Genomic DNA, 12097 nt, shown 5'->3' on the forward strand with positions numbered 1-12097 from the left:
ATGGCTGTAATGTGTTTGATCTGCCTGTCTGTCTTATTGTTGTATCCCCTCATCTAACCCTCTGTAATTTTTTTCTGCCTCCTGCCCCTTAAGCTTGATTTATATGTTGCTGATTTTAACATTATTTACTAGCTTCTTTCCTTGTTATCGTTACCTTGATGCTTTTCCAGAATCAATATCTGGCTGGAAAATTCGCTAGCTCATAATCATTTACACGGTCCTATCTCCTCTTTCATTTCTTAACTGTTTATAACAGTGGAATATCTTAATAACAGTCCTCACAGATATTTTTCTTTAGCAGTAGTAGTCAATTATTTCTTTTCATCTTAAGCTCGAAGGACATAACTTTTGCTTTTTAAGGAACTAGCATTGGAGGACCCAATTACACAGGACAAGGACAACACATCATGCCACACGTGCGTCTTATCAAATGTGGTTTGTAGACAGCTGCCTATATCACCACTCGTGCCTGCACTGAAGGCAGATGTATTCACCAGTTGTTCAGAGATTCAGTCCCTGAAGTCCTGACATCCCATTTCTTTGGAAGCTGCTTGTAAAATCAACCGGCTTATCGCTTTAAGTGAGTATTAATCCTGAACACGTTCAACTTGTCATTGGGTGTATTTTAGTCAATGGGAATTCAAAATAAGACGCTAGTGAAATAAATAAGCAGCTTCATTAGAAAATTTTGCCAGCAAATTGGCCGGTGAAGAAGGAAGCTTGTTCAAAGCAAATACAAGCAGCACCATATAAATCACACTTTAGCTATCCCCTCACCTAACCCACTCAACCTTATCACTATCCCCAGGCTCGTATCATTTAGCTATGGCTCTTTTCATCTTTCGGATATTGCCTGTAAAGTTACTGTCACTACATTGTGATGTATAATGGGGTACCCATATTTATCATTCAATGAAGTGCCCATTTGAACACACCTTGGCGTCTGCATGTCTGCCTATTTTAAAGTTTTTCGTGCTATTGCTCCAACCTTTAATGTACCCTCAACAGTCTAATTGCTGTATCTGTAACCATGGTAACATCTCATCACTTACCTTTTCCTGCTGGAGCCGCAACTGGTGCTCTCCTTCATATTTCTGCCTCAGTTCTGCTTTCTCCTGTAACCACAAAGGAATCAGGTTCAGACGTAGCCCAGTCAGTAAGGTGGCAGTACGATGAGAAACAGAATAACTCACAACCAACTACATTTTGTACACATCATGCCTGCACTGAAGGCAGATGTATTCACCAGTTGTTCAGAGATTCATTCCCTGAAGTCCTGATATGCCATTTCTTTGGAAGTTGCTAGTAAAATCAACCAGCTTATTGCTTTGACTGACACGTCATTGACTGTATTTTAGTCAATGGGAATTCAAAATAAGACTCTAGTCAAATAAATAACCACCTTCATTAGAAAATTTTGTCAGAAAATTGGCCGGTGAATAAGGAAGCTTTTTCAAAGCAAATACAAGCGGCACCATATAAATCACACTTTAGCTATCCCCCCCCACATAATCCAATCAATCCTTGTCACTGTCATCGGCCTCCTGTCACTTAGCTATCGCCCTTTTCATCTTTCAGATATTAGCAGTACTGTTACTCTCACTATGTTGTGATATATACTGGCGTACCCATATTTATCATTCAATTACATGCCCATTTGAACACACCCTAGCATCTGCATGTTTGCCTATTTTAAAATTATTCGTGCTGTGCAATCACTCTATCTGTAAAATGGCAACAGCTAATCACTTACTTTTTCCTGCTGGAGCCGCAACTGGTGCTCTCCTTCATATTTCTGCCTCAGTTCTACTTTCTCCTGTAACCACAAAGGAATCAGGTTCAGACGTAGCCCAGTCAGTAAGGTGGCAGTGCGATGAGAAACAGAATAACACACAACCAACTACTAAATGTACTGTCAACTAGTAAACAACACGATATTCTAATACTATCTTCACATTTTGTACACGCAGGGTTGGAAAAAAAAAACAGTTCCATTAATAAAATAAAAAAACCTATTTTGTTTTGTTTTAAAGCGTTTTTATACTTTTTAAACAGTGTCATGAAATAGTGCGTTTTTTTAAATGTATTGCTGACATTGTCGCTAACTAATGCTGAGTTCTTGGCAATAAAGCCATTAGCTGACTTGCTGTCCTACATTTCTCACACATGGTGTGGTTTACAGGAAAGGGCTGCACATGTGATTCTGATTTAGTTATTTCAGAAGACTGCACAATGGATAATGTGAAGAAAAAATTCCAATTTTGTTCAAGTGTGTAGACAAATAGTCATACCCTGTAAGTAATCAAAAGTATGCAACTGAACTTTTCTTTGGACACTCAGGAATTATATTTCGTACATTGAGACTCTCCCATCTTCTATGATATGATATTTTGAGTTGATTAATCTTTTAACTGTTGAAAATTATAAAGTTAACGTTTTTTTTTAAATATGAAACATGTTTTATACATAGGGTTGCCAGATGGATATGCTATTAGGCCTTAAACTAGCGAAATTCCAGTTTGTTTAACAAAAAATTCGGGAAACCAGCATTTAAGACATTTTAAATTTATCGCACTGTTTATTAAATTAAATAAGGTTATTTGTTCACAAAATTAATATTGCACTAACTAAAAAACATACATTTTTGAAAATTAATAGCGAATTTCATAAAAAATAATATTTTCAAATTTACCTGTGTTTGAATGTTTATAGCTATTTCACTGAAGATCTATCATCTATTAACAGTGAGAAATAATTTTCTGAAACATTATAAAAAAGTTTGACAGTCCAATTTTGAATTGGTACAATGTTCTATTTCTGATTTCAAAAACAGTGGGGCATCTGTTCCTGATGTTTGACCATTTGTGGGCAGAAAGAGGTTGAAGAGAAGTCACAGGGCTCCCCGTGAGAGAGTAGAATTCGCTCCTGACGCCCAGCCCTATTCTAAACAATTTTAAACACATCATTCAAAACGTACTGTTTTAAAACATGCCAACCTTGTGTACATGGTTGGGTATACAGATTCGTCTTAACTCTTCTTCAATTTCCCACATCTCCTATTTTCTGAATGTTTGGTATGAGCAAATAGTTCTGTGGAATAAAGCCTTAACTGTGACCTATTCTAAGGACTTCAGTAATAAATCGACCCTCCCAAGTACTAACATTGTAACTCACTTTTTTTACATTTTTCAGGAGATGAAAATGACGTTTTAAAATGATCGTGTAAATTAGTGTATACAAAAATGTAGAGTAACAATAAGATTTTACATAGAATTGAGGAGGTTTAGAGCTATACAATGATAGTACTGGGAGAAAAAGAAACAATTTAAGACCATATTAACTAGGACAACTCAAAACCATAAAAAATTTAGTTATAATGTTAGTACTTGGGAGGGTCGAAATGTGTAAATATAAACAGCAGGCCTCTTACCTTTTCAGAGTCTTCTTTCAGCTTTTCCAGTTCAGCTTGCGTCTCTCTCAATTCTGTCTCTTTCAGCTTCAATATTTCCTGCAGCTCCTTAAGGTCGTCACTACTCCCTACTTTTTCCTCTTCCTTCCTTGCCTCCAAGCCATGCAGGCACCGCGAGTCCAACCTCTTCTTGAGGACCCTGACCTCCTCTATTAGAGGAAGCAGCAGACGTACCTGTCCCTCCAGGGTCTTCACCCGTTGCTTCAGATCGGGGATTGGGTTGGGTTTTGCCATCCTGCATACCAGAAAGAAGAACAACAGTGAAATACTATTCAGAAGTCACTAGTACTTCATCTATCTTATAGGAATAAAAATGAGATTTTGCAGCTTTCAAGGTCACTCTGTCACAATTACCGACCAAATACTTACATGGAAGGTTAGGAAAACACTAAGTACAGTAACTATTAAAATAAAACGGCTTAAAAATTATTTCTACGATTCTCACAAGTCACGTATTATCGTTAAAACACAAGCGACTAATAAAATGTCACAAAGAAAATAAACGAAACACTAATTCTATATCACAACGAATATTAACAGCATATACTTCGACTTCACTCCGCAATTGCCACGCACGAAAACAGAAAACTTAGATACTGTCTTCGCGCTACGAGTTGGCGCGGGGAGTAGATAGGCGGGACGGGGGAACTTTACGCTACACTCTGACCTGAAAACTTCGTCCACTTACTTGGCTACACGGGAACGGAGTCAGACATAAAAGATTCCGCATCTTCGGTGCTGTCGCTATGACCATCATTATCACATTTTTCAAAATTTCTGGAGTATGATCTGTCCATGATAATCGTCTGTTTATGTTCCAGCCGTGTATATTAATTCGAATCTCTCAACAAAGCCATTAGCCCCACCGACCCCATCTTGATGAACAACAATGAGTGTTCTGGACACATTTACGGTAGTCAAAACTCCCGTAACATTTTTATCCTGCCAGCACTTGGGAAACGTTAAATTGGTAGGCCTATCTATCCGCATTTCGTCCAGATACAAAATCGGTTTTTCCACTTTCCTAAGCTTTCTTATTTGCTGTATATATCTTCACGTATTCCAATTTACAGTGTTTTCCGCAATTTTTTTTTTGCTGCACACTTCTTCCACCTGAAATCCTTTTTCTTCAGTATTCGTCTTAATGTTGTCTTTCATTTCAAATCAGTTCTCTCTTGTAGCAGGGGTAAAAGCTTGTTACTACTTTTTTTAGTTGGTTATTTAACAACACTGTAATAACTATGTACTAGCTTCTTCAGTGTCTAGAAAATGGTCTTAGCTCTTCTTCAATTTCCCTCGTCACCCATTTGTGAATGTCTGCTACGAGCAAATAGTTCTGTGGAATAAAGCTTTAACTGTGACCCAACAACTGTGTTCAATGGTAACTATAAGTAAGACAACAGTGGATCTCTTACCCTTTCAGATTTTTCTTTCAACTTTTCCAGTTCAGCTTGTGTCTGTCTCAATTCCGTCTCTTTCAGCATCATTCTCCCTTGCAGCTCCTTAAGGTCGTTGTTGATCCGTACGTTATCCTCTTCCTTCCTTGCCTCCAGGCTATGCAGGGACCGCAAGTCCATCCTCTCTTTGAGGACTCTCACCTCCTCTATGAGAGGACGTACCTGTTCTTCCAGAGTCTTCACCCGCTGTTTGAGGTCGGGTATTGGGTTGGGTTTTGCCATCCTGCATACCAGAAAGTAATAACAACAGAAGTCACTAGTGACCTTCCGTTAACAGATACTTCATCTATCTTACATGAATTGTAAGTGATGTGTGGGATTACAGGTTTCAAGGTCATTTCTGTGCATCAAGTACTTAGCTTTGGTCAAATATTTTACCAAGTCCGTAAAACTTCGTTCTCAAAGATACATCTTCACTGTACTGACTAATATCAAGGGCTAGCTTCAGAATATCATATTTCTGGGGATACATTACATACCTTCCCTTATTTAGATAAATCGTATCTAGGTTACTTTAACATTTATGCCTGATTTTATTTTGTTTGTAATTCAGTACTATATTTGACAAGTAAACACTTGCAACAAATTTACGTGTCTTCACCAACAAACAAAATTCAGGATAAACAAAACAACACGTCTTTATTGTGCACCGCAAATCCAACCACACTTTTCATAAATCAATCTCATTGAAAGCTCTGCTGTAAGTTCTAATTTTGTCGCTGAGAGTTTGTTTTATCTGTAATTCTGATTTTTGGTAGTCTAACTCCTTTGCTAAAAGTATCCCATGACCTCACTGCATAAAATTATTTTGTGTGTTTTTTTTAATTATTTATTTAATTTTAAACCTCAACACTCATCGGAAATCACTTTGAAACAAGATTTTCACTCATAGTCCTGATTGAAATTAAAATCATTTTTGGTCAATCCACTGATATCATGTTAATTAAAATTAAATGCCACTTTATCACTTAATAGTAAAATTCGGCTTCAGTCTTGAGTATCTAACAAAGAATCTGGCTAAAGAAACATGCAGTGACCTTCGCTTTCTTAAGTTGACTGTAAATCTTTATTTATGACCATTGGCGTCATTTCAGGGGGGCGGGGATAAAAAAATAGAGCCACCCCGAGTTTAAAACAATAAATAATTAAGTACTAATACTATAAACGCTTAAAAAATAAACGACTAATTAGTCAATGGTTTTGCGCAAATGAAACAAATCGTTAACCCTTGCTACATTAGCGGTTCTTACCTATTGTAAATAATTCACTAATTAATGCAAAGATCAAAACATTGGATTTTCCCCATCAGTTGTTTTCTAACATTTCAGTAAACGTCTCTGACGTTATTAACATTTTTCTCTGAAATGTTGATGGATTTGCAGTTCAGTATGTGATACAAGTTCATAGTTGAATCTTCTAGTCTGCACAGAACACGTTTTGGTGATTTATAAATTCCAATCAAATTCTTCAGAGATGCGCTGCCAGACAGTCATGTCCAGTTATTAGCCTGAAGATAGCCACTGCTGTTATTATGGGAGAATTAGAAATTAAATATTTATCTTTTTTTTATTTCGGTTCAGTATTTATATTCACTAAGTTTTTTTATTATTATTTAATACTTTCCGTTTATAATTTGTCTTTATTAATAATTTTACTGCATAATGCGAAAACTCAGAATGCAGTCTTTGCTTGGTTGTGCTTTCTTTCTTGCTCAATGTGTCAATTTTTATTTCCTTCCAATCCACATATGACAAAACAGGCTATTCATTGTAAAGCAACTAATTTTATTTTTTTTTCTACAAAAATATAAGATCAATTCCTCTGTTGCTATAATATGTGATTATGAAGAAGAAGTTGTTGTTACACTGCCAGAACTTACCTTGTGAATTGAAAATGAAGTTATGTTAACACTGAGCGAAACGAAGAACGGTGCTACCAACAGTGACGGAGTTCTGGTCAATTCCGAACACAATCGTCCACAGACTTTGTACACGGCGAGAAAAGTGAAGAAGTTCGAACCAAAAACCACTTGGTTGAAAACGAGAATGAGTAGTGATGCAGCCCTGCTTCTGAGGAGTTATATAGTGCCTTATCTACCGGTTAACAAACAGCCAGATAAAGCTGTCAGACAGCTTACACAAGCAAGGAAGAGTGGATCATACAAGTGGTGCTTGAAGACAGCCAATAGGAGAAAGGATTGTTATTAAATATAGTTACAACGTAACGGTAAGGTAACGCAATGACTTATATTTTAAAATAATATTAATCAGATATCAGTAGAGATAAATCACGTGACAGGTACCAAAAGTCAAGGGTTTGTTATCGTGTTCAGAGGTTGCACAACAATCCACTCACCGTGTGATAAAGGTTCTGCCTTTCTTAATTTATTAGTGCATGAAATCTCATTTCTATGGGCACATTCCCCTTCTCTTCCAAGAGTTGAAAATAATCTTGTAGTAAAAGTTTCTTGTGGTATTCCATAGAGAAGAATATCACGCCCATCCATTAGATTTAGCTGGTTTCGACATTGCATTTTTACATTTGTCCAATCAGCGATGGTGTTTTGTAAAAAGAGAGCTACGAACAAAATCAGGAGATCTAAAAAAATTGTTTAAGATCCATGATTTCATAAAATGTGTTACTTTACCTAAGCTTTTTTGTATTTTTTTCCATAAATTAAGGATATGAGTTGATGGAGAAATTATTTATAACCATTTATTAAAGTGAAGAGACAAATTTGTTGATAACGACCTTCTTACAAAAGATCATCGATATGAAGACAATGGTAATACGATAACTTCAAATCCGGGCTGTATGTTGAGTGGTACAGAATTTATATATTCCTCTACAATTATATGTGGAGACACATGGAATATCAGATCACGTTTTGTCGAAATGAAAAGATAGAAAACTTGCTTACTGCAACATAACACTTGACAATGAAAATAAATCTTCTCTACAAACATTTGAAATACGATTTGCCACAGGGCATGTTTGGCGTAACTAGCCATAACGATCCCCACAGAGAAAGTGATAATGCCCTGATGTAATTGGCAAATCTTGAAGATGATGTACAGTGTGGACAACAAGAAATCTGCTTATAAACTACAGTAAGTTAAATACATTACGCCATAAAGGAAAACATGGAGTCAGTGTAAACCACAGCAAGAATCTGAAGGGAAAAAAGCCAATGTTCAAAATAGGCTCTCAGAAATCTTCACGTCGCAACAGTTGCCAGGGCTCTTCAGATATCCCTCAATTGTTTTTAAATAACTTTATAGACTATGTAAAAAACATCACTTCGTTAATAAACGCAGGAAGGGAAACGTCACGGTCTTGTTTCAGCTGTTTTCTTTCGGTTGCTCTGGTAACGTTCAGACATATCTGAAGAAACAAGAATTGAAATTATCTCGTAGGAAGCCCTTTACTCCCACACCCTTATTTATTGTCCTGTAGTCTGTAGTTCCTATTATTATCTTCATAGATAATCCTGCTTGGGCACCCAACTTTCTCGTATTTATATTTTTTGTAGAATGATCATGCAATATGATTAGCAAATTTATCTGATGCATTACGAACATCTCAAGACTTTAACTTAAAAACTATGGTTGTAATTATTTAAAAAAAAAAGCTGTGTTTCCAATGAAATCACCCTTTTAAACTGACACGAAAGAAAAGATAATCACCTTTGAAAACTTGTTACTGAAATAAAAGAAACACAGGAAATCAAATAATCCCTCAAATATTGTCAACAGAAGTTAATATTTTCTTAACTAGTGAAGAATTTGTTTTGGAAAAGTGGTGTTACCTTACGAAACGAAATAACGTATCGTTGTCGTCCACGATCCTCGATCCCAGGAAGAAGAGATCAAGTCTTTGGTGTACAGCAACGAACATTGGTGCATTTGTAATCCCACGATTTGTAAATCGTAGCCAATAGAGCTCCCTAGCCACGTTTGCAGATTCTCTTGCTGCTCTCTACATTAAATAAATATCGACTATTTCAGTGTCAGGGAATCCTCCATTACGTCAAATGTTGGCAAGGGAGGTTTCTACAAGGTCAATGACCGTTTACTGTCGAAGCAGAACATATGATTGCAAGACGTGCGTATAGTCTAAACTGACAGGCGTTCCAGAGTAAGTTTACGATCACCGGACTGACGTCTGATCTGAGTTTCGTTATGTTTCTATGTGTTAATTCGAGGATTTAGTATGAAATTAATGTAATAAAAAATTGTTATTTTCAGGTTTTTACATCCATCGTTCTTCCACTTGGCCATAAAAAATCGTAATTAAAATCCGAACAGTCTTGTTTATAATACAATTCGTAACTACAAAACATGATGGTACAGTTCATGTGAAATAAGCTTATTGCCTGTTAAGAATTTTTTTGTGAATTAAACATCGACCGTACTTGCGTTAGTCTCACATTAAGCCCTCGAAATGAGGGAATAGCTAAGTGACGGGTGGTCGAGGTATGCGAAAATGTTCCAATGATGTAAAATGCGTTTTCTCTCCCGTGTGTAGTGTGGAGAGTTATCGAAGTTTCACATACAGGATGTTTCTAAATTAGACCGACAAAACTTTGGATCTGATATATAACCCAGTTTGTTTACTCCATCAGCGGAGTATCATTCCTCGACCGCGTTTGTTTACTGCCTGAGCTCGGTATCATGTATTAATCCTATTTGATTACTGCCTGTGGTTTATGAAACCCTTGTTGACGCTGAAGATCTTGCAACACTCAACGTCTGGGCAGCAGCTGAAGTCAGGGAAATGCCTGGCATCCTTGAAAGGGTACCACAAAGTACGGCATATGGATGCAATGCTTGTCTGGAAGTCAATGGACTATGTTCCAGCACTTGTGATGAGACAATAAAGCAATGGATCCATACTGTTAATTTAACACTGAAGTGAGTGCTTTTCCTTTACATTCGCTTTGTTTTGTTTGTGTTTTTCTGTATTTTTGTGTCAATAAATTGTTTCTGTAGCATTCATGATTTGTTTATTCACTTTTCACATAACTAATTACTGCAATCCCTTCCTGTACGATCGAGCCACGTAATGACATAAACCCTTCATGCTCTGAAAGAAAGTGTCGCATCTCATGGATGCCTTAACAAAAACTGTTTGAAAGAAGATTATCTATCCGAACCCAAAGTTTGTCGGTATAATTTAGTAACACCCTGTATATTCATATCACCGGATCCGGTTTCCGCGGCTTCAGTTGTCGGTAGTTTACGACGTCCTAAAATATAATATGGAAAATTCAAAATGCACATCTTTCTGAATGCCATGGTGAAAACTTCATTGCTCCAACGTCCCTTGAAGGCTAAGATAAAACATCGAGACAGCATAAATAGAACAATATGCAAAGTACAGGGACACCATTTTATTTTTAATAACATTTTTAATATTAACTTGCCTATACCTCTGAATCAACGCCGTTTGCTACCCCCTTCCACGACTTGAGTACGATGATACTGGCGTAATATACAAACAAATCACTTTACTAGGTACAGGAGGGAACAAAACTGGTTCATCCATTTATGTAAACTAGGAAATATAACGATTTTGATTCTTATAATTTTCATTAGGGTTTTGTTTAATCAAAATACAGTACTGTATTAACAATAAGTGTTTTTACTCACGAACTGAGTCATCCATGCGAACGTATTCATTATGCAGTGTATATTATACTGTCTACAGCACATTAGCGTACAAATAGAGAATGAAGTTAAATTGAAAAATAATCATAATATGGATATTTAAACATATTTTTGAAAGTGGTGGCCGTTTATTTCGATAGAGGCTTTAATTCTTCTGTGCATATTATCGCACTATAGACTATTGTACCTAATTCCAATTACCAGTTTCGTTCTTCGTACTAGTAACTCATGTTGAAATAACTCTGTACATACTCTATAAAAGAGTACCTTACGTACTGTAAATTCAATCTTCACTTCTATCCGACTGGTACAGATAAAATTACTCAGACATACTATCTATTGTCCGTCCAAGTAGTTATGTCGTAGGGTCGTAGAAAGGGAGGAAATCACGTGACAGTTAATTACTTAACGAGGCCCTTTTATTTAAGTTATTTTGAACAGTTGTATAATATTACGTAGACGTCCAATTCCTAACAGAAATTAATGTTCTCAGAAAAGAGCTAAGACAGCCCAGCCACTAGCTGGCGAATAAAAGCTGGTGGGGGAAACCGGAGTACGACGTAGGCAAATGGATGACAGTACCTGTGCGAAAATGATTCAATACTGAAAGCTCTTTCGTCAATGGAAAACGCGAACATATTTTGGAACGTACTGTTTACTATGACCGTATAGCTACTATGAATGTATATGCGGTCTTAGATCTGTGTGGAGGACGGTTGAACTTCATTAGTAAAAGAGGTGGGAGTGAAGTACATTTAAAAACTCAGGTACAATAAAAATTGAAGTAAAAATAAAATGATGTCCCTGTTTATTAGTAAAAAAAATATTAGTAATATAAATTAAGACAATTGTCTACAAGACTACACCATCGATTTATTAGTTTTGGCATTTTTAGCTGAATTACATGGTTAATTGTGACTTTTTGTAGGTATGATTGTTTTGCTGTGTTACTTACTCACAAATGGCTTTTAAGGAACCCGGAGGTTCATTGCCGCCCTCACATAAGCTCGCCATTGGTCCCTATCCTGAGCAAGAATAATTCTGTCTCTACCCTCATATCCCACCTCCCTCAAATCCATTTTAATATTATCCGTATTAATTAGTTATAATACTGGGTGTTCAGTTCAAAGTGTGTCATGGCTCGCTGTATGCCGTCATGTGGCTAGTCGATGAGCCTAGAGACTTCAATCTTCCTACACTTCCGCAGAGGTGTATAACCTAAGAGGCAGAGAAGTTGCCTAGCAAGTACGGCGTTTATTCTGAAGAGTACGTACCGATACGTACGGTAACGCCGGTAGTGGCAAGAATGTGAACTGTTTGGAAGTACGTACTGTCGGGATATGGGGAGAGGGTTAAGACGATTACTTAAGTATTTGTTGACATTAACTTCGACGGTCAACATGGACACGTAGCATTTGATTTGTGTTGTGGAATGTTACCGTAAGCAACCGATGATAACAAATACCCTGCGTACGACTTGCCGGCGCAAAACACAGTTCGAA

General features: G+C 36.8%; 2 protein-coding genes across 2 annotated transcripts in view; both read right to left on the minus strand.

The window, feature by feature from the left end:
- LOC138714245 (trichohyalin-like) overlaps positions 1–12097 on the minus strand; it is a 221158-nt gene that overhangs the window by 78438 nt on the left and 130623 nt on the right. Inside the window, exons 12-13 of the mRNA XM_069846595.1 lie at positions 1754–1816; positions 1053–1115 (exon numbers count right to left, since the gene is read on the minus strand). Of these exons, the coding sequence (XP_069702696.1) occupies positions 1053–1115; positions 1754–1816 (126 nt within the window). The remainder of the gene's footprint in view (positions 1–1052; positions 1116–1753; positions 1817–12097) is intronic.
- The window catches only part of LOC138714385 (protein enabled homolog), a 110023-nt gene that overhangs the window by 52014 nt on the left and 45912 nt on the right, over positions 1–12097 (minus strand). The window lies entirely within an intron of this gene.

The sequence above is a fragment of the Periplaneta americana genome, chromosome 2 (assembly GCF_040183065.1).
Source record: "Periplaneta americana isolate PAMFEO1 chromosome 2, P.americana_PAMFEO1_priV1, whole genome shotgun sequence".
Lineage (NCBI taxonomy): Eukaryota > Metazoa > Arthropoda > Insecta > Blattodea > Blattidae > Periplaneta > Periplaneta americana.